General features: G+C 40.0%; 1 protein-coding gene across 9 annotated transcripts in view; it reads left to right on the top strand.

The window, feature by feature from the left end:
• nedd4l (NEDD4 like E3 ubiquitin protein ligase) overlaps positions 1–26942 on the top strand; it is a 55246-nt gene that overhangs the window by 16488 nt on the left and 11816 nt on the right. Inside the window, exons 6-22 of one of the 9 annotated variants that reach the window (XM_047372332.1) lie at positions 7055–7090; positions 7739–7789; positions 11221–11282; positions 11452–11557; positions 14077–14231; positions 14424–14559; positions 14672–14860; positions 15010–15090; positions 17392–17451; positions 19104–19241; positions 20001–20192; positions 22861–23058; positions 23344–23421; positions 24466–24480; positions 25482–25536; positions 26112–26170; positions 26437–26502. In XM_047372332.1, coding sequence (XP_047228288.1) covers positions 7055–7090; positions 7739–7789; positions 11221–11282; positions 11452–11557; positions 14077–14231; positions 14424–14559; positions 14672–14860; positions 15010–15090; positions 17392–17451; positions 19104–19241; positions 20001–20192; positions 22861–23058; positions 23344–23421; positions 24466–24480; positions 25482–25536; positions 26112–26170; positions 26437–26502 — 1677 coding nt within the window. Of the gene's footprint in view, positions 1–1921; positions 3080–7054; positions 7091–7738; positions 7790–11220; positions 11283–11451; positions 11558–14076; positions 14232–14423; positions 14560–14671; positions 14861–15009; positions 15091–17391; positions 17452–19103; positions 19242–20000; positions 20193–22860; positions 23059–23343; positions 23422–24465; positions 24481–25481; positions 25537–26111; positions 26171–26436; positions 26503–26942 lie in introns of those variants that run through there. The other 8 variants (XM_047372327.1, XM_047372326.1, XM_047372333.1 and 5 more) reach the window with 8 other exon arrangements.

Genomic DNA, 26942 nt, shown 5'->3' with positions numbered 1-26942 from the left:
CAACCTCAAGCACAATTCACTCCTTATAAGTCTGAGGAGGTGCTTGCCAAGGCAGCTCCTCCAACTCTGGCCTGTACTTTTTTTTTTTTAATGGGGGTGCTTGCTGTTTTAGGTCCATTGATTTATGCTTCTGTTATCAGATGGCTTTAAGTCTGTGCTACAATAAGATAGAAATGTAACACTAAGGCTTTAGGTACACTAAATATATTCTGTTGTTGATGCCTCCAATACAACACAAGTACAACTTACTTGGCTTAAAAGAATGGGGTTTAATAGGTCTACAGTACAGCATGACATCTAATTCGAGGAAGGCATGTTACATCATTTTTGCCAGCTGATCACGCTGCCAGTGGACCACACATTGACGTTTTCCTTTCTTCATACAGATCACTCGCCGTAACATTTCACACACTCATGTATTGACTCTGCCTAACACTGCAGGCAGTTTGTCATCTCCAAGCGCAACAGCCTGCCAAGACATGATTTTTTCTTGTACTCTAGTCTCTTCCTTTTTCCTTTGCACTCCTTTGCTTCTTTTTTTTTTTTTGGTTTGTTTTGTTGTAAATGAACATGAGCAGCTTGTTCCAGAGTAGATTAGAACCTAGATCGAATGGTGGCAGAAGGTAAAAACAAGCCAGCTGCTTTCCAGGCGCCTCTAAAAGGTCAACCGATGACTGAGGTTCTGTCGGTCCTCTACGTTCTCCTCCGCTAGTGCCAGCTCAGCAAAACAATCTTTTCTTTTCAACATGCTGATAGATTGCTGAATCACATCGCTGTTGAGGTAAACAAAGCACTCCTTATGAATCTACAAGATGCTGTTAGAAGTGCTTAAACATTATTTAAATGTTTTATGTCATTCCATGGGTAAAGATAAGGATCACAGCTGAACTGTATTCTGGGTGACTTTTGGATGCAAGCAGAGCAGCCTATAAAACAATCAACCAGTTAAGTGTTTGGCTCTGTACTTGGGAGACAGTGTGTCTCTTCTGTGTTGTGTTGCTGGATCTCCAGAGACGACAGCGTTGCTCATCTTATCAAAGCTGCAATCTGTCAGATAGTCTCTCTGCTTTCCTGGTCCCTATTTATCTGGTCCATTTTAGTAACAGTTTCCTTGCAAACCCTTATCTGATTCTAAGCTACAAGAACTTCTTTCATATTTAATGTGGCTTTTTTGTGGTTTTTGGGTGAAAAGGAAATTTATTGGGTCAGTCGGTAAGAAAATTATTCTGTGTTAGAAAGAAAAAATGGATTTGTTGTCCTCTTCGGGTGAATAGATATATTTTTCGAGATGAAATATACTTTAATTTAGTTTAATTTAGTTTAATCACAAAGGTTTGTTTTATTACTTTATTCTCCTTTGATCCAGCATCTTAATGAGATGTGGATGTGAAGGACTAGATGATGTTAGGAATCGTGTGTCTGAGGAGAAGCTTGGGCAGTTGTTGTTGTGATGTGGCTTGATGGCGGGGGGCAATGCGGTGTTGTAACCTGAGGTGATGAGACCGTTTGGAGTCATGTGACTGACAGGCAACCTTCTGTCACCTTGGCAACCAGGAACTCCGCACGCTCTTACCCTATCATGACAGGAATGCTGGCTGCCACTCCACCAAGGCTATTTCTGCTGTCTGTCGCTAGTGCTTGGTGTTCCTAATAGTCTGCTTTATAGGGATCCTCCATTCTTAATTTTTTTAGTTAGTAGAGTTGCCCTTCCTTTTTCTGAACTTATTTTCCACCTTATATTTGAGTATTCTGCTGCTGCTGCTGTGTTTTTGTGGTGAGACAACTCTGGTCTGTGTGCAGTTCATTGTGGGATAGGAAAGTTGTGGAAGAGTCTGGGAGAGGGTGGGAAGGAAGGGAGGGGGAAGAAAAAAGGGGATAAGTCATCTGGCCAGCCACAGGAGAAGTGGGTGACACAAGGAGAGGAGGGAACCAAGAGTAAGTCAGAGTTTTAACAGTAAGTGAGAGTGAACAGAAGCTGTAAGGACATGAGGTGAAAATGGCTCAACGTCTGCGTTTGTACTTTGGATCTGGCCGCAGCAACACAGCTCCGGAGATGCTGGGAACAGACTCGGAGGAAGGGCAAGTAGAGGGCGAAGCGGCGAGATCACACTACTTAAGGCCTCCTCCATTACCTAGGCCTCCTCAGGAGTCAACTGTGCAACACGTTCCTTCTGGAACTTTTGGTTTGCGTTCAGAGCCTTCACTGAAAAGGAGCTCCTCCATGTTTATACCACAGCTCACCACCTACCCCGAGCCACGACCCACTAAGAGCTCGTCTGTGCAGATCTCCCTCCAACGATGCAATGGATCAATTAGCAGGGATTCTGGTGGCCTTGCCGATGATGTGCCACCGCCTCTTTATACTCCACCTGGACCTGCGCCTGCATATCCTGAACCTCAGATTCAGGAAGACTTTCCACGACAGCCGCCTCCTCCATACTACAGCCCAGATTCTTTAAACTCCCAGTCATTGCTGAATGAGCCAAACCTTCCCAAACGCAGAGTTTTTAGCATTGGTTCTAGTGGCTATAGAACGTTTAATGGAGGCCAACCTGGTGTTAGTGTTGGTACCATTTGTATCCAGAGGAATTCTCCTGAGATTTTTGATTTTCAGCATTTCAGGATTCTTCCTTATGGCGGAGATGGCCAGCAGCAGAGTCTAGAGGCATGTGCTGGTGTTAATAGTGCAACGCAGAGACTAGTTTTCCAGCTACAGGAAAAGCAGAATTACACCCAGGAAAGTCAGCGGACTGCTGCATCCCAGGAGGACTTTGGTCAAGACAGCCTAAGAGGCATCCGCATGGTGCGTTATCCCAGAATTCCACTGCAGAGGAGCTCATCTCAACCGAGGCTGCTTGTGAAAAATAAACATCAGAAACGCGGGGCAGACTTCCAGACCATAGAGGAGAATCAGACTGAAGCAGAACTAGAAACAAAAGATAGATCAAAATGTTGTACTTTTAAAATCAGTGGGGAAAACCCCAGAAGGCAGCCACATTTCAAGATATCCTTTACCCAGAGTGGAGGCGGAGATCAGGATGTGAGTCTTGGCAAGAAATTGGCAACAAATAATCCCAAGGTAAAGATTATTAAAGCTTATTCAGACTGTAGCCTGCTTTTGAAAGGTTTGGACCTTACTTTTTTTCCTTTTACTTATTTGTCTTAGATTGGAGATCTGTGTAGTCCAGAAAGAGGGTGTAACATTCTGAGAACTGAAAAGAACAGACACAGTTACTGATCACACACTGTTGTTTTTTTTTTTTTTTACTTTGCAACCACAGGTATTTGAAATTTTACACACATCAGCCAATTCAGCTATAAAGGAAAACAGGAGCAGGCTTGTGAATAACAGGAAATTTGTCCATGTACACTGTGTCTCAGAAATCTAACACCTAAGTTTTGATAAAACTCCCAATTGCAATCGGACCTCTTTAAGCGTTGGCTGTTTCTATATTTAGCCTCCTCTAAGCGCTGGTGTCAAGTTTAAGAGTAGGCAGATGGTTTTACTTCTCTGGCTCCAAGGTAGTGTGCATCTGTATAATGCAGCTGCTTTGCAGGTGATTGAAAGTGTTGGTACAGCCAGTTCAATGATTGGGAAGTCTCACAAGAGCAACCAGTGCTTACCAAAAGCCAGTAGCCATTGGGTTGAATTGTGCCCCAGCATTTGCCTGCTTTCTCAGATGTGTTGCTATTAGATGTAAGGTGATTTGACAAGCTTTTTTAACAAGTATTATTGCCTTTCAATAATTACTTTATGCCAAAAAGTCAATACTAGAATATTCAACTATGAAATGAATCAACAATACAAGGACTATTGAGGGGTGCTGGTCTGCTGCCCGGCAGCAGGGCAAAAAATATTTCCTGAGTTTACCATCAGGAAATGGGAGTTATAGCACCAATAAAACAATATTATATTTTCAGAAAGTAGTTTCGGGTTATTCTGATTCAATCAGGGTCCTAATCTGTCATATTCCAAGAGCTGATTGGCCTAAGCAGGAGCAATGTATGTGGTGGTTTGTCTACTTATGACAATTTATCTCCATAATTATTGAAGATACTTTACTACGAAGAGCAATAAATTGATACACAGAGGTTTAGGTACATGGGTGTGAAATAGTTTGTTTACGGGTTGAAATGGCAGCTGGGAGGGACGCAAAGGCAAAATATGGGTACATATGAGGAAATGAATTGGCGAACGGGCGAATTAACCCAAAGCCTTATTAAGGGTCAGTGGCCAAGGTCAGCCTGTACAAAATGCTTTCTTTATCTAGATAGAAACTGCAATAACAATGCAATAATAATGAATATAGTGAGGATATTGTTGTTCACTCTTTAAATATATCATTTGTTATTTTATGTATCCTTACACGTCTGTTATTTAAATGTTGTGGTTGTTGCAGCTTGTCTCTAATGCAGCTGGAAATTTTTTGGATCTTCCTGAAGTTGGTGTCCCCCCCTTTTTTTTTTTTTAAAGACTGGTCATTGGATAACAATAGAACGTGCTTTTTTGTATGTGTTTTCTACAGACTTACTAGGTGCAGAAGGCTGTGCCAGACAGTCCTAACCTCATTACAGTTTTGCCTTGACGCCTGCAGAAGCCTTTGACAAACATCTCTTTATGACCAACTGCAAAGGCTATATTTACCTGAGACAGGAGGCATGGGAGGGTGTCGGAGTGGGGGGTTCCCTTTTTTATTTTTGGCCTATGGGCTGTTAAAGAGATTTGAATCATTGTTGTTGTGAGGGGCTTTTCTCTGTCACCTCTGCTCCCCGACGGGCATAGCTTTGTAATTCAGTTGTGTCAGCACTGAGACGGTTGAGTAGGTGAAACAGACTTTTGACACCTCAGTGGGAGCCTGGACTCATTCCAGTTTGCCTTGAAACATAAAGTCTGTTGTCACCTCGTGTTTTGTGCCATCAAGGTTTGAAGAAAAAGCTTTTGAATATTTGCACCTTTGCCATTTTGGATCGTTTTTTTAGTTTCGCTATTTTCTTGCCCAATGTTTTAAGGTTCCAAAAGGAGCTCCCTGCCACAAATAGCAGTTCGGCAGACTTTTACCTGCTTTGACAGCCAATGATTTAATTATACATTACTCTGTGTAATGACTCTATATAATATATAAGTATCACTTTCTGAATTGAGTGAGCTGTACTTGTAATATTATTTTATGTTTGCTAAGAACCAAAATAAATTCGGAAATCGGGCTAATCCTAACATTTTCCAAAAAAACTCTAAATAACTAAATTAGATTATATGAGAGATTTGAAAATTTTTGTGACTATTGTTCTCCATATTTAATGGAAAATACTTTAAAGTAATCTTTTAAGTTTACCAGCATGTTTCTTCTGACTGGTTTTGGAGTGTCCCAGGCCAGTCTGGTAATCTGTGGAGGCAGCTAAAGATCAGGGTGAAGACAAGGAGGCCTTTCAACCTCAGACTTGGAGCTCATCATCAAAGATATATCATGAAAATACCAGTGAGAACATGCAAAAAGGTGGTTGGCACGTATAAGAAGCATTTCTTTGATTATTGAGAAGCATATAAATAATTTTCGACAGGCTATTTTTATTAAAATGCCAATGAAAAACTGGTGACAAATTGACCCCAAGTTGGTTTCTCATTCAAGAAAAAACTTTATCACGTTGATATCTTGGGAGTTTGGAGGGTAGGTCAACACCTTAGACAATGTCTTTTATGAGGGATCCTCATTTATGCCCGAATTTATAACATTTAGACCCGTTATATTCTTGAAATAATAATAATGAAAAAATATTTTTTTTCGTTTCCTCTGACTTAATCTCTAAACACCTGACTGCCACTAAAAATGACAAATTTTAAGGCATCTTCTCTCAGTGACAACGTCCACACTGAAGAGTGTTAGCGGTTAGGTATGTTGAGTTCACTGATAAGAGAAAAGATCCGATGTCTGAGTTAGCAACCAGCTGGTAACTGTTCAGTGCCGGTCCAGCTGAAAATCATCCCAGTCCTAGTAAGCTAAGAGCATCTCTACAAATGATCAATTTAAGTTTATCTTTATATTTTTTTACAACTTCTCAGAAAAAACAACTATTGTCCTTAACAACCTTGGCAAACAACAGGTAGACAAGATTAAAGCCCACCGCTTTCTATCATTAGAGGTGAAAATAATAAGTTTCAGTTTTACTGTGCAAAGTTTTATCTGTGTTAGAAGTCTGGACGTTTCTTTCGCCTGCCTCTTTTAATTAATAACTGTTTTGAATCACGTGAAAGTTGTGTAAGAAGTACATTTTTGGTCTTGGTGGTTTGGGAATTGAAAGCAAATCGTGATGTCATTTTAGATACCTTTCCAGCAGTGGTTTACTGGGTGTGCTTGTGTTTGCGTAGGGGCGGACGTGTGTGCAAACCCTGCCAGACGTGCCTGTTTTCACAGGAAACATTTCTTCCAATTAAAGATTTCCAGTTATGTTAACTGTGGAGGGAGGTTAGTGAGCTCACCTCCCAGAGGTGCCTCCACTTTTCACTTCTTATCATCAAAGTAAAATGATGTAGCTGCTTAAAATATAATGCTTAAACCAGCAGGGAAAACTAGGTCAATGTAGTTTTTACTCCCACCCTATGGAAACTAAAGAATCTGTTATATTAAATTGTATTTTGATTACTTTATTGTTTTCTGTAACGCCAAACAAAAGATTGAAATGTTCACAAACATGGAAAATTTGAAAGAACCTTGTGAAATCTAAGTTGGTTGAGACTAAAGGCAGTGATTTTCCATGTTTATATATATATATACAAAGGAAATATGAATATTCTTAAAAAGAAAACTAGTTTGAACTCATGGAGCATCATTGCAGACTGTAGGGTTGTTTTTTGTTCAGTTGACAACAGGGATTAACATTGTTTACTTCTTTCTTTCCTTTATCACTCACCACGATCTACATATGTTTCACATACAGATTAGTCTGCTAAGGTTCAGTACATTATTTCAGCCCAGCTTCTCTGTCAAATCCATTACAACAAGAAAACACCTTTGTTAGTCTGTGCCAAATGTCTAAAAGAAAGTTGTGTTCTACACAGGCTGCTTCCAAGAGTGGGCTTTTTCATCTTGGACAGGTAATCATTGCTCAGTCATGGACAAATCTGTGGGCCTCTGCAAACCAAAACATAAAACCTTTCCTGAATCTGCCCTGTCGTCACATCTGTCCTTTTCACCCTTCGTCAGTTGACTTGGCTTCTACTTGGTGGCAGTGGATGTTGTTTTTCCCTTGCTGGGTTCACAGGGTGGTTGTTGTTTTTTTGCCCCTCTGAGGTGGTTCTTAAAAGCCTGTCCATAAATAAAAACCACATCTGAGCCTTGTTGGGCACCTGTGGTATTCTGTCAGGATTGGAAGAGGTCGTAAGCCTCTCATTAAGTTTTCTTGAATATGAATTTTCAGAGATTAGGTGATCTAAAGATGGTAACCGCCCATGGTAGAAAATTAGAAACCTTGTCTGGTTTACTAAATCTAGTAAAAATAAAGTTTTTTCCTGAGATTTCTACAGGTGCTCATACATAAGGCTGAAGGTTATTTCTGGATGGGGCTGTTAATGTAGAAATCATCACGTCTCTCTCTATCTGATCAAAAACACTCAAACTGCTGCTGTTTTTTTGCACCAGCAACATTGTGGTTTCCCCTCTTTATCCCTACTGGAAATTATGGCTTTCCAAAAACACTCTCATAGAAGCTTCTAAAGTTGTTCTTCTTAATTTCTCTCCACCAGACTAGAGATGATTTCCTCGGACAAGTCGACGTTCCTCTCAGTCATCTGCCGGTGAGTTATTTACGTCTCTGTGTGTGTGTGGGCCGTTTTAATGCTGTTCTGAAGAGGCACAGTTTTGCTGTGCTTGTTTAACCCCCATAAGGGTGTGTTTGTGTGCACGAGAAACTGCCTACCTTGTACCAATCTTGTTGTTGTAAAGTCAAACAGCTCTGTTCTGGTTGGGAATAGATAGCTGGCACTATACAATGTCAACATAGTGACTTTCAGGTGTGAAATTTCACAACCAATGGGGAAAAAAAAAAAACGTTACCTGTTTTTGTCTGTGCTGCTTGGCACTTTTTGCAAATATATTTTGACATTCACCCTGATGCCTCTTTAGCATTATAAAATTCCTGCGATCAATGGAATTGGCTTTTAAAATGTGAATGTAAAATTTTCTTTTCCTCTTCCTATTTTAGTTCTAATAATGCTATGATATTCTTAATCTAATCCTCAAATGGATTCTTCTTTGTGGAACATTTATTCCGTCTATTTATTAGATGTTCATCCATTGCAGTAGTGTTACCTTGCAAGACCAGGGGTCTCGATTATAAAACACTACATAGGAACTACAGGGTGGGCCATTTATAAGGATACACCTTAATAAAATGGGAATGGTTGGTCATATTAACTTCCTGTTTGTGGCACATTAGTATATGTGAGGGGGGGAAACTTTTCAAGATGGGTGGTGGCCATGGCGGCCATTTTGAAATCGGCCATTTTGAATCCAACTTTTGTTTTTTCAGTAGGAAGAGAGTCATGTGACACATCAAACCTTTTGGGAATTTCACAAGAAAAACAATGGTGTGCTTGATTTTAACATAAGTTTATTCTTTCATGAGTTATTTACAAGTTTCTGACCACTTATAAAATGTGTTCAATGTGCTGCCCATTGTGTTGGATTGTCAATGCAACCCTCTTCTCCCACTCTTCACACACTGATAGCAACACGCAGGTGAAATGCTAGCACAGGCTTCCAGTGTCCGTAGTCTCAGGTGCTGCACATCTCGTATCTTCACAGCATAGACAATTGCCTTCAGATGACCCCAAAGATAAAAGTCTAAGGGGGTCAGATCGGGAGACCTTGGGGGCCTTTCAACTGGCCCACGATGACCAATCCACTTTCCAGGAAACTGTTCATCTAGGAATGCTCAGACCTGACACCCATAATGTGGTGGTGCACCATCTTGCTAGAAAAACTCAGGGAACGTGCCAGCTTCAGTGCATAAAGAGGGAAACACATCATCATGTAGCAATTTCGCATATCCAGTGGCCTTGAGGTTTTCATTGATGAAGAATGGCCCCACTATCTTTGTTAACCTCGGCGACATGTCAATGGCTGTAAACAAAGAGAAACTTGTAAATAACTCATGAAAGAATAAAGTTATGTTAAAACCAAGCACAATGTGTCACATGACCCTCTTCCTATTGAAAAAACAAAAGTTGGATTCAAAATGGCAACTTCAAAATGGCCGCCATGGCCACCACCCATCTTGAAATGTTTACCCCCTCACATATACTAATGTGCCACAAACAGGAAGTTAATATGACCAACCATTCCCATTTTATTAAGGTGTATCCATATAAATGGCCCACCCTGTATACTAAAAGTGTATGCATGCCCAAAAGCCAAAGAAAGAAAGAAAGAACTGTCCAAATAAGTGATTATTTTTACAGAGAACAATGACTTCAAGGGCTTTAATTATAACTTATATACTAATATACTATATATACTAATATTATTGATTTGTAAACTTGAAGCCTTAATGTAAACTATACGTGAGGTTTTAAAAAGTTACTGTTTCAAAACCCCCAAAATCTTCCCATCATATCGTTTCTACGGGTTAAAGATGCTGGAGAAGGTGACAGAGTGACTGGTGTTTTCAGGGACTGTCATTACGCATAAAGTAATGCAGCATTGCCCCTCCCCCACTTATTGCCCCACATGTTTCCAGGCAGAATAAACTGGAATTGCATGCACTGTATTATAACTAGGAATATATTTGGAATATGTTTTATTATATCTGAATCAGTCTATATGATTGGATTGAATTGGCTATGAGAGGGATCCGTCTGTCTTGTAAAGTGGCTTGAAAACAAAATGTAGCTGTTGGGAAATATATATATATAAATAAATAAAGTAATATGATTCTTAAACTACAGCTGGTAAAGTAAAATGGTGTGGTTAAGTAGTCAGCTGCAGGTTGACTGACCCAAGAAGATTAATCAATCAGCCATTGTTAGACTTCCTGGGGTTCTCTAAAAACAATACTATTTTAATATTCTGTGCAAAAAGCATGTTTACTTGAAACCAATCACTACATTTATGAGTATTCACTCTAGTGTTGCTAGAGTTTGTGTATCAAAATAAAAACAAAATCATAAATATTGTACATAACATAATAATAACTATGGAAATCAATGCTATATTACCCAGCAGCAGTAGGAATAGTTACTACATTTGTATTTTTAACTTTAGGCAGTTGGATCATATTATGCATTTGCTTTTAAATGTTTTTGTTATTGCTGTGATATTAAATATGGTAATTATATTAAAGTCTATCAGTCTTTGGGAACCTCATAGCAGCCCATGCCTGATGCAAACAAATGAGTTATGGACCTTCCACACATCTGACAAGTGTGCTGTCAGCTTTGGTTGTTGGTCAATGGAGTTTTATCTTTGTCAAGCCTGAAAAGCTCATTAGTAGACACAGTTGGAATTAATTATTAATGTCCTGTTTGAGTCCCAGCGGTCCTGCAGATCGTTAGCAGATAAAAGCCACAGCTGACTCATGTTGAGAAGTGAAGGAAGAGGATCTGGTGCTGCAGTTTTGCTCATACTGCATCTCATTTTAGCTGGTCAAGTGTGTGAGCATGACTCAGGGAGTATAGTGCTTCTGTATAGGTTGTTTTCATTCACTTCATTCATATTATACATTACTGTAAGATGTAAGGAATGTGTCTTATTCATAGTTACTGGACTTCTGAAGTCATCTTTTCCTCTATAGTAGTTTGTCACACAGGGTCTATTATGTGTCATGATTCAAAGCTGACTCATGTGTTGGTGGTCCAGCAGTTCCCAACATTACCCATGTTTAAAAAAAATCTACAATAAGGTTTTGATTCTAATAGCTTCCTTGGATATCTGGTTATAAATAGGTATTTATATGTATTATAGAAAACTCTTTCCATTTAGTTATGCAAACTGAGAGTTTGATTGAGTGGTATCTGGCAGAGCAGCATATGGGGAGCAGCCGGCGTGGACTGCATTGGCCCAGTCTTGGAGCAGTGTGAGATTGCTGAGAAATTATCTGCAACCCTTTATGCTCTTCAAGTATGAAACAGGAGAACCTCAGCGTTGCATAACGAAAGTGGGATGTGTCACAGGGTTGATTGTGATAATGTGTTTGTGTCAAAGATCAACAGCTCTGTGCTCTTTATAGACGGAGGACCCGGCTATGGAGCGTCCATACACATTCAAAGACTTCCTGCTACGACCAAGAAGGTTAGTTTTTACTGAGAAGGTGACAAAAACATTTGGTACACAATTATATGAATGAAAACTGATAGCAGTGAAAAGTCCATCCGACTCTTGTTGGACTACTAAATATGAAAAATGAGGGGCTAATAGCGTTATGTGGAAAATTACCTACATTTCAAACATGTTATTCCAGTCACAAGTCCAGGGTGAAGGGTTACTTGCGTCTGAAGATGGCCTATTTGCCCAAACAAGGAGGACAAGAAGAGGAGGAGGCTGGAGAGATGAGGGAAGAGGCTGAGGTAAGATCTCAAACGTTGTTGTTATTGTTAAACGGCTGACTTTGCATTACCTAAGGCCTTTTTATGACAATTTTTTTTTTAACCAGACAGGATTTTAGATTCCTTCCTTCCTTCCTTCCTTCCTTCCTTCCACCCACACAATGACAGCATCTCTCTGAGCTGAAAGATGAAAGTAAATGTCCTACTTCAGGCCAATAGGAATGTCTACTAATAGTGGGAGGAGGAAGGACAAGTCTGTTTTTTATTATTTTCTTGAGAATTTGGGAAACCTCTTGTTGCCAGAACCTATAAAGTCTTTTCCAGGTCGAAGTCTGGAAAAATCATTTAAAATGTGGGCTGATATTTGCAGAAATAGGAGCTTTTGTCTCTCTTACTTTTAATGTCTGTTCTTCTAGTGTCTTTTGTAGTCCTCTACATTTTAAGACAGTGGAAAGTTTTTACTAGGTATTGCAAAAGCATTCACACTCTCAAACTGTTTCACAATTTGTCACTTTAACACCAATGTATTTCATTAGGGTTTTATGTGATAGACCAGCACAAAGTTGTGCAAATTTGTGAAGTAGATGGAAAAGAAAAACCGAGAGTCACAGTTCAGGTGGGAGAATCTCTCAAAAGGACAAACATTATTTGTACATTAAATAAATCTGCCTTTTATGGAAGATTTTAGCAAGAATAACAAACTATTGTTTAAAGAAGGCCATAAAAAGTCCTGTTTGCCACATGTGGAAGAAGGTCTGGTCTTCTATGGTCTGATTAGTTGTTGAACTTTTGGTCTGAAATGCTCTTTTGAATTAAAACACTTCACTGAAAGCACCATCAGCACCATCATGGCAGAGAAACATTCAAAATCTGTTAGAGACAGCAAAGGACTTGGGGTGGAGATTTGTCCCCCAACCGTTCAGGAGTCCAGCAACTTTTAGATGTGTTCCTGGTCCGACACCCCCGAATCAAATGACGAAATAACTTCGTCAGCAAGCTGTCGAGTTCTACACAATCCTGCTAGTGATCCAATTATTTGATTCAGGCGTGTTGAAGCAAAAACACTTCCAAAAGTAAAACGTATTGACTCACTGGATCTAAATCCAATTACACACCACACATTTTAGTTGTCAGAAAAATTGAAACCATGCATTATTTTTCTTTAAGTTCACAAGTAAGCACTACTTTGTGTTGACGTATCACATAAAACCCAAAACAGATGTGTTGAAGTTTGAGGTTGCAACTTGACAAAATGTATGAACGTTCAAGGGGATGTAAATACTTTTTCATCTTCTCCCAGTCGACCTAATATTAATGGTATAGGGCCTGTGCTTGTATAGCGCTTTATCAAGTTCCCAGATAACCCAAATGCTTTACACTACAATTAGTCATCCACCCATTCATACACACATTCACACACTGACAGTGGTGAGCTACACTGTAGCCACAGCTGCCCTGGGGCACACTGCCAGAAGTGGGGCTGCCATACAATCAGCACCACCGAGCACTCTGACCACCATCAGCAGACAAGTTGGGTGAAGTGTCTTGCCTAAGGACACAGCTTAGACAGACAGAGCAGTGTTTCGAACCGGCAACCCACCAGTTACAGGATGATACTCTACCACTGTTGCACCACCGTCGCCATCAGCACCCCAACTAATAAATGATTTGCTACAGTGCATATGTGTCCTCATCTTCCATTGCAGGCAGTATACTCTGTTCACCTAGGTGTTATCAGCTGTTTATCACATACAGATGCTGTAACAGACAGCCGTCTGCTCATTACATCACACTAATCTAGCAGCTACCCTCATCCAAAGCAACTTAGAGCAGAGAATATGCCGCAGTAATTATTAGTCATGCACACAATATGCAGTCCGTCTGCACAAATGTTCATGATTTATGTTGCTGCTTTGATGCCAGACGTAAAGTAACTTCATAGGAAGTGTGTGTGTTGCTGCAGACACACACACACATGCACACACACACACACACACACACACACACACACACACACACACACACACACACACACACACACACACACACACACACACACACAGAGGTGATGTTCCCCTTTGAGCATTCAGCAGCCTGTGCTGTTTCCATCTTACTTCATGGTATGAGTTCAGGTTGCTTGGAACTTTGGTGGAGGTTGAACAAAGATTATTTTCAATTACAGGTTACTACTTGTAGTGGAAAACCATGAAATACTGCGCCCTGTGCAACCATATTGTACAGTGCCATCCGGTGTGATCGAAAAGCCCCTTTTGTCAGCATGAGTAGATGTTTTTGACTGTGGTTGCAGTTTTCTTGCCATCTACTTTCCAGACAAATAAGCCAGTAAATGTCATGTAAATAATTTTAAAGTTCTATAAAGCAGTTATATAAAATGTCAACAGTCACACCAATAATGTCTTTCCATACTTTAATCTTTTCTTAAATTTAATAAATTTTCTTAAGATTATTTGTACGCATGGCTTTTTTTCCTCAACTCTGTAAATTTAAATATCTTGCGTCAATTGTGAATTTCATTTCAGGGTTGGGATGAGTCCGCAGATTCAGGCTCCCAGCGACCCCAGCAGCTGCTGCCTCCTTTGCCTCTTGGCTGGGAGGAAAAGGTGGACAACCTGGGACGCACCTACTATGTGAACCACAACAACCGCACCACACAGTGGAAACGGCCTTCCACCATGTATGTTTGGTCATATTATGCACAAAGCTGGAAAGGAACAATTGTGGTTGCTTTTTGCCTTTTGTGGTACCTTGTTAACTCCTTTTATGACTTTTAATACTGCCATAAATACTAAATGCGTTGAGGCTTTCATTATCAAATAATCTTTAATTTATATTTGCACCTCTACTAACATCTGCTGTTAATCTAAAGAGATGTGATCTCAGAAATTGAGAGCGACAATCAGCAGCGGCAAATAAATCAGGAGGCACACCGAGTTTTTCGTGCACGGCGCCACATCAGCGAAGACCTCGAGAACGAGCGCCTGGACTCCAGGGACATGGACAATGTAAGAGAACAGACCGCAGACATGCCTATAATACCCACACACACACAGAGCCATGGCTATCCTGAGTGATGAGGTCAGAAAAACATGCTTTTTCTCTTTGTTTTTCCTTCAGTCCTGGGAGCTCATCACTGAAGAGGATCCCAACGACGGCTTCGCCCAGTCTCTGCCTGCTCCCTCCTCCATTTTGACCCCACAGCACTCGCCCACGCCTGCTGCTCAGGAGTTTTCTGAAGATTTAAATCTGAGGCTGTCAATCACCCCTGAAATGAACGGTGAACTGCCAAGGCCCAGCTCCTCGCTGGTAATGAGGAATTTTTCTCTGTCAGAACCTAAATCGTGTGTCTGAACACTGATTAATGACGTCTTTCTTTCCAACCAGATGAATTTGCTGCGGGTTACTTGTTCTTTTCCTGCTAACATTTTGCCTGTCTCCCTCCTTACTTTGAACAGAGCCAGCTGTCAAACAGGCTCCGGTCTTCAAGTATGACAGATGGTGTCAGTGATCAGGCCCAGGCTCCTCCTCCTCTAACGGTACATATATCTAAACTCTTACATTTCCTGCATCCTGTTTCCTTTATTCCCCTACCTCTCCTTTTTCCCTAAACTGGCCAACTTCTCCAGATTACCATGTCTGATTGCTTTGGGTGCAACATCTGTTTAATCTTTTCCTATCCCCCTTTTTAGCACGTCTTCATATAAGGCAGTTGTGGCATCTTCACTCTTTTAAAATTCAATCCCTTTCTGCCTTTACTGCACTTTTCTGTTTTTGTAGGCTAACCACATCTCTTCCTACACACTAATTACTGTTCTTTTTGTGAATTACGTGCACCTGTGTTCGGCCTGTGGTGGAGAACTTGGCGGTGCATCTGTGTACCAGAATCTGTGTTCCAGTAGCGCCCCTGAATAGGTAGCAGAGACTAAGGACAGCGGCACCACTTCAACCCGCAGAGTCCTCTGAGTCACAGCATCAGTGATGATTGAGTTTAACAAACAGTCATATGATCTGAATCAGATGTTGGCCGCAAGGCTGAGTCACAGCATTTAGATTTTGCTTCGTTAGGCCAGTGAAAAGTAAAGGTGCAGATGTCGGCTTTGCTCATGAATTATAACTTTCTTTAAGGACTGGGGCACTTTGAAGGGAGACTCGGAGGGAATATTTAGGAACGTTCATAGAAGATGGATATTGGATTTCTAACATATCACTTTTGGTGAAGGGAGAACTTGGGCATGTTGGTAGATCCAGTTATTTTGTGGAGGAAGTATATTAAGTACCTTGTTAGCTGGACATATTTGGTGTGTCTGTTGAGTGATGTTTAATGCTGTCAAACAACAACTGTGTTGGTTTAAGTAATCCTCACTGCTTATCAATTAAGTTTATAGATATTTCAGCAAATGAAGCTCGAACGATGCACCAATCAGGATTTTGAGGCCGATTTCCAATCTCCAGCTTTGTAATGCCCATTTTAGCTTATTCTGATATCTCTTTCAGAACTTTCATATAAAAAGGGGTACATCATTTATTGTTTTGAAATGAAGTGATGGAGTCATTTATAAAAACTCTTTAGCATTTTATATAAGTGATTATTGCATTTAGAACAGCTGGCATGTTTAAAAGAGATGTTTCTCTGTGTATTTGCTAGAAGATATAGATGCTCTCCTTAACTTTGATTTCCAAATTTCCAGCATTTTCCCTTCCTGTTATCTGCTGAATGTTTTGCTGTCTCTCACTCTGCCGCTGCCGGAGTGATCTGCTTACATGTCTTAGAAAATACAGTTTGATTTTAAATCCATTTTTCTGCTCTCTATGCTTCCTCTAACTTCATTTTAAACATCTCATTGAAACTGAAAATAGCCAAATTTGAGTCTACTCCACTTAGACACCTATGACCTGGTAGGCCTTCAATGATTGGAAAAAGTTTGGATTTTATTAGCTGATTATTGCTGATAAATTTCTGATTCCACAAACAGAGGAATGAAACTTATTCCTCCAGGAACCTGTTAAACAACCAAATATCTCCATGCAAACTTTGAAGTTAAGTTAGTTTCCATTTGTTTTAATCTGAGATGATGAACTGCTGTGACATCTTCTGCTTTACCAATATTACACTTAATAGTCTAAATAAAAGGGTTTGAAGTGGCTTTAGTTCAGAGAGGCTAAATTGTAGATCTCGGGTTGTGGGTCCAGATCAATTCTGAATAGTTTAACATCATAAACACACTGGAGTTCTGGGCTATTTGCTTGTAAGTGAAAGGTCACAGCTGTTATGGTACAGAGACATCTTTTAGCGTTTGTTAAAGTGATATCACCATTTTGCCTGCGTCTCTTGTGATTGTCTGAAAATAACTAGATTTTTCTTTTTGTGATTCTTTTTTTAAAATCAAAATTATGTTAAAAGGCCTTTTTATGTTTGTCAGCACATAAAATCACTTCACTGCTTTAATATCTTTTAAAGATTTATTTTTCCCTGAGTAGTGGGGCTTTAGTTTACTATTATTCTTGGGCTTGATTACGGGAACTGCATTGGCTCAAAAAATTATGCACTCATCAGGGAAAACATCTTCATTTTAACAGAAAAAATAAAGCACAGTGCTAAAATACTCTATTCTGTTAATTAATCACAGCACTTTCACAGCCTCTGCATTTTGCCACCCTGGTCTATAATCCAATGAGTCACCTCTTTTTCTGCCACTCCTCACCTCCTTTTGAGAATCAATCCCCCTTCTTCATCCACCCAGTTTCCCCGTCACAAATATTTCCCTCCTTCATTCTGCCTCTCCCTATGAAAACAAAGTGTAAACTAAAGACCATGTTCCCCTGTTGTCTACCACCAGCAGGGTTCCCAGACCAGAAGAACAAGAGCTCAAACAGTCTCAGGTGGTGAGGAGCCCATGGTAATATCTCAGTTCATGTTCAGTTTAAAGTATCAGTTATACACCTCATTATTTCCCAAACCTTGTGCAGGATGGACTGTTGCTTTACCAGCTTCACAAATGACGTATTAAAACTGAATTTCCGCAGACCAAAAACATGGACCTCTAGCCAGTTATATCCTGTAAAACATGTTTCCTGGGTTGCAGCTTATGAGGTTTAGACACATTTAATTGACATTGAAGTGCACAAAACAACACTGCACACATTCTACCTGAAAGGAGCATAAGGTTATAAGAAACTCCTTTCTGATAGGGGACTTCATCATGACTTCTCTCTTTGTTGGTTCCTTTGTTGCTGTTAACACCATCTGATATGTTGGAACACAGTTCTCTGGTATAAACTGACATCTGTTTGTGTTGTTATGGGATCAGATAACCTTAAAAAGCTATGAAGCCTTTTTTCACATCAAATTGTAAAGGTTTTTGCTTTTTTTTTCCATGGTTGACTTGTTGGCTTTTTTGTGATGCTACAGCCATAAACTTGAATAGATGTTATAATGATTTCATGTAATAGACCAACACAAAGTAGTGCATGATTTTGAAAAGAGGGGAAAATAATTGATAGCTTAAAACACTTCTTAAATGGAAATCTTAAAAAGCGTGGCATGCATTTCTGTTTAGAACCACCTTTTGCTTGAATTTCAGCTATAAGGCTTTTTTGAATTGGCCATTTTAACACATGAACATGCCGCGGTTTAAACCCATGCTCTGCAGCTCTAGTGGTTCATTTGAGTGTTTTCCTGCTGGAAGCCGAACCTCCACCCTATTCTTAAGCCTTTTGCAGGATCTAAGAGGTTTTCTCCCTGGGATGCCCTGCATTTTGCTCACCCGTCCTCCCATCAACTCTGACCAGCTTTCCCTGTCTCTGTTGAAGAAAAGTATCCCCACAGCATGATGCTACCACCACCATGTTTCACTAAGGAAAAGGAAATAAATGCCAAAAGGTTGAAATTTGCCTTCATCTGACCAAGCTCCTTCTTGGAGATATTTGCTGTGTCCTCAGCCAGGCTTATGGCAAACATATAATGGGACTTCTTATTACTTTCTTTCAGTATTGTCCTTCTTGTTTTCCCTCCTGCATAACGTTTTGCCTATTAGTCATCCTGTCAAAATGTATCCTAAATTAAGTTACCATAGGTGGTCTATGTTTACTAAGTAGGTGACTGGATTTCATTTAGGCCTATTAAAATGAAGGGGGCTGAATACGAAGTAAGACTTTTTTTTTAACTCTAAAAACATTTTGAAGCATCTATTAGTTTCTTTTCTCTTAATGTTGCTACTTTTGATTGGTCTGTTATGTAAAAGCTAAATAGGTTGTGAAGAAATTTGTGGTTTTAATAGAACCCAACGCAGGAAAAAAATTTAAATATGAACATTTTTGCAAGGCACCACTCTTATTATTTTAGTATCTTTCTGTTTGTGTTCAGGTTTGTTGTCTCGTGTTGTTTCCTTATTTGGTATCTAAACCAGGAAATAATTGTCAAATGTGCTTCCTGACAAATGATAAAAAAATATTCAGCATTAATTAATATTCCCTGCAAGTGTCTTTGGATTTTTCAAGCCTCCGCTGATCAGCTGTTTTTGGTTTGCTCTGTCTCTCCACACTTGATCAGTCTCCCTCGGCAGCTTCCTACACCTTGACCACCCCCGGTCTGCCCCCTGGATGGGAGGAGAGGAAGGACACCAAGGGAAGAACTTATTACGTCAATCATAACAACCGCACCACTACTTGGACTAGGCCAATTGTGCAGGTACAGCGGGTCTGAAGGCTGGCAGTGGTGCCGGCTCAATGCATGGGACTGGACCAACTTGGTTCCTGTTGTGGTGTTTTTGATCTGTGCGTCCCTCTGTCCCCCTCTGTGGCCGTTAAACACATGCTGTAAACCTCAAGTTTTTTTTTCCGTCGTTCCTTCTGTCCAGTTTCCTTCCTTGTTCAACTCTAATGTATGTCTTCCTTCTCTTCTCCAGCATTTTGCTTGATTAAAGTGCATCTCTGTATAGGTCACAGCTTTCTGAGTCCTAGCATGGATCTGTAACTGCCACTCTTTCCCCCCTTTCACCACCTCTACCCTGTTTTTCTGTCTGAACTCGCAGCGAGATCAATACGGAGGGACTGACAGTGCTTTTGCTGCTCATGTCTCTCTTTAAAAAACAACACTTGTCCTTTACATGTTCATCACCACATTGACTCTTCCCTTTGTGAACCTCATTTCTTTGTGTTTTTACTCAGAAAGAGAAGATCAAACTTTTTTTCCCTACTTTCTCATTGGAAACTCAATTTTTGCTGTTTACTTTTATTTAGCAAGTCATAAATCATTCTCTCCTCTTCGTCCTAAACGACTCTTGCTTTTGAGATTTTCAGGAGCTCATTTCCTGAGTGTAAAGTTGGCATCCAGACTATTCCAGTGCAGCATATTTGACAAGATGCCTCATGATTTATTCTGTCAGGCAACACCTCTTCCTTTAATCCTAACCCCACTTAACCTTAGAAGTGCCATTTTCACCAACAGCTGACTGAAGATGGAGCCAGCACCTCAGCAGCAGCCGCAGCAGTAGCATTAGGGGCAGCCTCCGCCCTGGTACCTGCTTCCACCCCTTCCTCCTCCTCTTCCAATGCTTCCAACCACCACGTCCATGAGCCTCAAGTCCGACGACCTCGTAGCCTCAGCTCTCCCACTGTCACCCTTTCCACCCCTTTGGAGGTGAGAATTAGAAACCCCTACTACCTTCTGTCCTCTTTATCCCACCTCCCCTCATCCTCCAGGGTTATCTTTTTATACCATCCATGGCATCAGTCGTTAGCTCTTACTGGTTTAACTATTAACGTAGTGTTATTGCCAACTCGTGTAAGAGTAAATTTTTCTATTTAATCAATGTTTTCTCCCATTTCTTCTTCATTGATGATTTTAAGTCTTTATGCTTTTTTTTTGGTATCTTAATTTAAGATGGGATAGATGACTTCGACAATGGCCACAAAGGTTTAGGGGATGTTTCAGTTGAAACGAGGTTTTCTGGCAGATCTTTTATTTGTTACAAGACGGTTACCAACCAGTGGCATTGACGTTGCAGTTGAAATGTGTATGTATCTTAAATTTTAAATTCATCCATTATTGCACTAAAATTGTCAGTCTTGTTTTTAACAAAATCACTGAAGGCTGAGATTCTAGCTGTCGGTATTTTGCCCTACCTCCTTTTGTCCACTTAGTCCTCTCCTGTAAGATTTCAACGGGTTGGGCCTTTTTGCAACCCTCTCTCTTTGGATCAAAGCCTGACATTTTACGGCCTCCGAACCACCCCTGGCCCTTTAGGTGTCTTGGTCTGAAATTTAAAGAACTTCTTTCAACTTTAACAAATCTAGATGCTCTGATTTTGCAACACGAGAAGCATTTCTGGTTCAAGTTTAAAAGAGCAGCTACTTCCATGGGAAATTCCTCACCAATCGGCATAAAAAACAGTGCCCCCTAGTGGGCTCTTGGAGGGGATCGTTCCTGAATATGATAAAGAAAAAATGTGATCGCATCAGGAGAATATTTTCATATCTAAATGTGAAATCAACTGCAGGTTCAGTTCTGAAGGTCCAAGACTATAAAGCTTCGAGCCAGCAGCTAGAGCTAATGTAAAGAGACCAAACAGAGATAGTAAAAATACATACACACATCCATGTACACATTCTTGTTCATACTAATGGGTAAGTGACTTTATAAATGTAAAGATCTATTTATGGAAAAAGTAACCCTGATATATGTTACATAAAACATGTAGCCGCACAACTTTCTAGAAATATACTAACATAGTGTAGAAAGAAATTGCAAAAAGTGCATCCCTAGTACCAGAAATGGGTTCTGGGTCATATTTTGGACACCCTGAATCAAGTAGCTGATTTTTCCAGGATTTTTCTACTGGAGAAATTTATTTTAAGGCTTTTTACACATCTTTGCCTGTGGTCCTAATAAATGTCTCTGACATTTTATGTCTACATCGGATTTAAGGAAAAAGAATAAGTTCTGATTTTAAATTTGAGCTGCTCAGCACAAACTGAGCTTTTAGGTCAGGGATCATTATGTAGCAGTTTTTTATGTACTTGTTATGGTCGACTAAGCTCATGTAATGTTTTGTAATGTAAAAAAAAAGACCTTAATGTTTGAAGTTCCTACTTTCTCCTGGTAACAGTGTGTTCACATCAATATGTTTTCTAACTTGTCGGCTTGTTTTCTAACTGCTTAAAGTGTGTTAATAATCGTTCAGCTCCGATAGTTAACATTTGATCCGCCTGATTCTTCAAATGACCTATTTAAATTTCACCTTCTTGTTTTGACCTTTTTTAAGCACTCAGACCAGGCAGATGATTTTTTTAAAGAGTACAGTTTCTTGTTATAGCAGCTGGAACTGTTCCTGAAATGAATTTATTCATAATGTTATGAACTCATTATGCTTTGACACCAGAAATATCGAGGAAACACGGCTAATTAAAATCAGCACGCCTTTTGGCCCTCCACCGCTGTTAACAGCTTCACTCGGTGGTGAAAATCATTTGCTGCCACCGAGGGAGCAGACCTGAAAAAAGTTTAATTAAAGTATGTTTGAGCTATCGAGGAAGTAAAAGGAAAGAAAAAACACTCAGAAATTGGTGTAATTACAGGTTTCAGTGGAGGTGGATTAATTCTTCGAGCTTTTCTTTTTCTCTCCTGTTAAAAAAATCAGATCAGTGACATTTCCTAGTGAAAACATGTGATTACTAATGTTCAGTAAAGTTACACCAGTTAAAATTACAGTTTTAACTGGTGTTTCTTTAGAAGATCTTAAGCTGCTACGCATGCTGTGTTTTCTGTGTGTATTCTGGCTTTTTTATTTTTATTTTAAGTCTGCCTCTCGGTTGATACAATAAAAAAGTGAAAAATAGTTTATATTAGGCTTTTTGGTCGCCAAAAATAAAAAGGCAAAATAAAATCAGCTGTTTTCTTAAAATAAAAATGCCTTGTATTAGAAATTGGTCGAAGCTGAGTTGCTTGACATTTTTTCTATTTTCAATGTCAAGTTTGCAGCATTGGAAGACAACTGGACTCTGTTATGTGAGACGAGACTGAAAAATACACGTTTGACTTAAATTGATAAGGTGGAAAGTGCTCATTCACTTCTTTGGAGTGTAAATGTGGGTGTAAAAATGTCTGTTGTTGTATTTAAGCCGAAGATGAAGACGATCTCTGTAATACTGAGCTTCCTGTTGTCTGCTACTTTAAGCATTGCTCTTAATTGTGTCAAACTCTCACTGTATCTCAATCCATTGTCAGCCTGATGTCCTCAGCCTCAGCTTTTATCAGTGGAGTGTCTGATGTATGTAACTTTTTGTTTTTTGCCTTTTATTTTTCCCAGGGTGCCAATAATATCCAGGTGCGTAGGGCGGTGAAAGACACCCTCTCCAATCCCCAGTCTCCCCAGCCGTCCCCTTACAGCTCCCCGAAATCACATCACAAGACCCAGCAGAGCTTCCTGCCTCCGGGCTGGGAGATGAGAATAGCCCCGAATGGACGGCCGTTTTTCATCGACCACAACAGCAGAACCACCACCTGGGTGAGCTAACACGCTGCATGTTTTGTGGTGTGTAGTATCTGAAATTCTCTTACATCTAAACGTAGAAATCAAGAACAAAGATTAGCTTTGCTCATAGTGACATCTAGTGGTGTACCAGTCAATTAAAATGTGACTACTTCATGGGAAGTAAGCTTTGGTGACATAATAATCTTTAGGTTATGGGGGCGTTTTGAATATCTAGTGCTTTATCCATAAAATTAACATTTAGGTATTAGTTTATTTTCAACAATAATGTTTCCTTCTTACTGTTGTTCCTCTGCTCAGGAGGATCCCAGGTTGAAATATCCAGTCCATATGAGGAATAAGAACTCCATGGAACCCGGTGAACTCGGTCCTCTTCCTGTAAGTACCATCACAGCTTGATTTGGGGTTGTTTTAGTCCCCAGCCTCACTCAAAATGTTTCTCCATTTGTTGTTGAGATTTTTCACTAAATTTCACTAACAGTTAGCTGTGTGTGGTGGCAGTTAATATGGGTCCTCATTCAGCTCTGTCACAGTTCCACTTTTTAAAATGATTAAAAATACATCTATCTGGTAGTTGTTAAAGGTGCCAGCTTGTTGGAAAATACTGATGTTGGGGGGGAAAAAAAGAAAAAACTGTTATTTTCTAATTTTGTATTTTTTTCTCCAAATTGACCCAATTAAATGTTGTTTTCTTTCTTAATTTTTAGAGTGAGATGATGCTACATAAGTACCAATAATAAGTATAAAGCTTTTGTTATGCTCTCCTACCAGATGTGTTTTATTTTTTTGTCTAACCTAAAAGTTGATTTAAAAGTTGAAAATAAATGACCAATGTATGTATTTTTAGAGATTCTTTTAATGTTTTTGCTTCTCTGGAGATCAGGTAACCAGGTATTGCAGGGGTCTAAGTTTGGATTTAAAAATGCCGCTAAGTATTGGACATGGCGCACAACAACAATTGGCTTCAAAGAGATCTTTTAAAGATAAAACCACTTTTTTAAGTTCCATGTAGGTGTGCCTGGACTCAAATTGTTTAGTGGTGCTTTGCTCAACTAGTAGCCTTTCTACTCATTAGCACAGATTTATGCATATACCTGGACTCAGATTTAGTAATTCAAATAAATCAATGCTGCGATCTGTTTTAATGATGCTGAGTGTTATTTTTTGTATTCTGCAGCATATGTTATGCAGTTCTCTTTGGTAAAACCTTCCATCAAGCTTAGCACCGTTGATTTGGGTTGATGGGTCAAAGATTACTTGAGGCTAATGATGTTAAGAAATCAGAACTTCATTAGTTTGGCTATCTCACAGGCTTGTATGGTGTGTGTGTGTGCGCTCTTTCTCTTTCATTTTTCTCTTCTCTTTCCATTCTGATGGATCTAATGTTTGCTACTTCTGCACCTGGCCATATCTGTTTGGCAGAACCTACCAGAGGAGGTTGGTTGGTGCCTCCCTTCCTCTGCCCGCCTACCTACCCACCTGTCTGATTATTCGCCTGCAGAGAGCATTGTAGATTTTTCTTTGGTTTTCCCCGGTTCTTTCTCTTTTTTTTCTCTCTCATGACCAGCATGGATGGACTGTACCTCTCTCATCCTTTCAATATTTTTGTATTTTCCCCCACTTTGCCTTTCTGTCAGCTCCATCCCTGCAACAGCACTACACCATTTTTTAAAATGATTGGCTTAGAGCTCCAAAAAATCATTATCCTTGGATACTTTAGCCCGCTCCAAGTTTTTGTTCCTGCATTGGCAACGGAGGCGCAATTACAAATGTCTGTATAGCGGAACAAGGCAAGATCCTTGAGAAAAAATGTTAATAGAGGTGCTGATTAAAGGAAGAAGGGGAGTGAAAAAATGGCGAGAGCTTTCTAGAGCAGCCATAAATGTGTTTCGGAGGAAGGGACAGGCTGTTTGCTGCATGTATTAACAGCTTTTGTTTGGCCCCCACTCATGTAGCAGCAGCATAATTAGAAACACAAAAACATACATCCTGTAGCAACACCCTGTTCGACTCTGTTCCTGTCTCCTGTCTTTACTCTAAATCTACTGCGACCGTTTGACTCCCTGATTGCTGGTGCTGTACGAGTGTGTGTGGCCTGGGACACCGTACATCGAGTGCTCGCCGTGCCAGTGGTGGTATGCTGGCTTGTATCAGTGGCGATGATTTAAATTTCTGTTGTGGTCATAGCCCTGCCTGCCTTGCTGATGCGTTTGACTCAAATAGGGCAGGAAATCCTTTTATTTCTCTTGCTGTGTCTGATTGAGCTTGCCTCACCTGCAGTGCTGTGATCTCAGTGTTTTGACCTTTTGATAACCTGGCCAGCTCAATTTGAACAACAACCAAGAAGAAAAAATAATTGGATGGATCAAAATAACTTCGAGCTTTTGTAATGGTGTTGTCTAATGGACTCCTCATTTTCCTTATCATTTCTCTTCCAGCCTGGATGGGAGGAAAGGGTTCACACAGATGGACGCACTTTCTACATTGACCACAGTAAGATTACTCTCATCTCTTCCATAATTTTATGTTTTTATTCTTGTCTTTGGATTGTCCATGTACCTGTAGTACATTTTGGGCAAAAATATTCAAAACTTGGACAACCCGAGTTCTGCTTACCATGAGCATAAAGATTCCTTCTCTGACTGATTTTTATTTTGGTTTCTGTGCAAAGCTTAACTTATAATGCCTTGCAGAAGTATTAACTATGCCTTGCATTTGTATTAAACCCCCTTTACTCCTATCCCTAAATAAGATTCTGTCCCACTTATAGCACTGCAAAAGTTACCTAATTAGTAAATAGTCCACCTTTGAATAATTGAATCTCAGTTTAAATCCAGCTGTTTTCTGAGGCCCTCAGAGGTTTGTTAGTTTGTTATTAGTACACCTCTCCCACGGTGAAACATGGTGGTGGCAGCATCATGCTGTGGGAATGCATTTTTTAATTCAATGGGTATAAATACACTTGCATGGCACTGTAAAAGCTGTCAGAAGGAAATCTTATTGGAGTTTTGTTTGCCCTGCCTTGGGTCTGAAACAATATAAAAGAATGTTCTGCCTATTTTACCCAGATACAAAGATCACTCAGTGGGAGGACCCCCGCTTACAGAGTCCGGCTATCACAGGGCCCGTAAGTAACTGGACCTCTTATAAATCTTCTTGCTTTTAGGTTACAAGAGTGTCAAGAAATGATGCAATGCAGTTTTATCTGACACGCACTATTTTCAGCCTCAGCAGAGATAAATCACTTTGTCACTGCATTTGTTACTTAATATACGAACATATTTATTTCATTGTGTGTGATTTTATCTGTTACTCACCAGAGACATTCCAGTTATTTACTATTCAAGACTGTTGGTCAGTCCTCAACCATTTTGTTTGTTTTTCTTTTTACAGGCTGTTCCCTACTCCAGAGAGTTCAAGCAGAAATATGACTACTTTAGGAAGAAATTAAAGAAACCAGTAAGAAGAGAATCCTACCCCGTGTGTCTCTGGTGTCTTGCCAAACCCTAATGACTTCTGTTTGCATAGGAAGCTGCTTTTATAGGAATAGACTAGTTTCCATTACTAAGGTCTAGCACGGTTTTGAAAAGTTATGGTTTCAGATCTGCTAATACTGTTCCTACGATTTAAACCTCTTTTAATAAGATGCCAGAGAGATGCCGGTCCCCCACTTCTTGCTGTGCACTGCCAGCCAGTTGGCTGAGAATGCTATCACACCGTCCCCTCGCTTACAAGGAATACAAATTCAACTCCTTGGCAATATGCCTCCTAAAAACATGGACAGTTACGGCATGAAAACTAAAGGAGCGCCACCCATCTCTCAGTAAGGTCTCAGTAAAAATCATAGTTGGTATGCCATGAGAGGCATGTGGATAGCTCAACACTGCATTTGATTTGAC

The sequence above is a fragment of the Girardinichthys multiradiatus genome, chromosome 8 (genome assembly GCF_021462225.1).
Source record: "Girardinichthys multiradiatus isolate DD_20200921_A chromosome 8, DD_fGirMul_XY1, whole genome shotgun sequence".
Taxonomy (NCBI): Eukaryota; Metazoa; Chordata; class Actinopteri; order Cyprinodontiformes; family Goodeidae; genus Girardinichthys; species Girardinichthys multiradiatus.
Note: the sequence above shows the minus strand (reverse complement) of the source record. Positions and strands in the feature narration are given on the sequence as shown.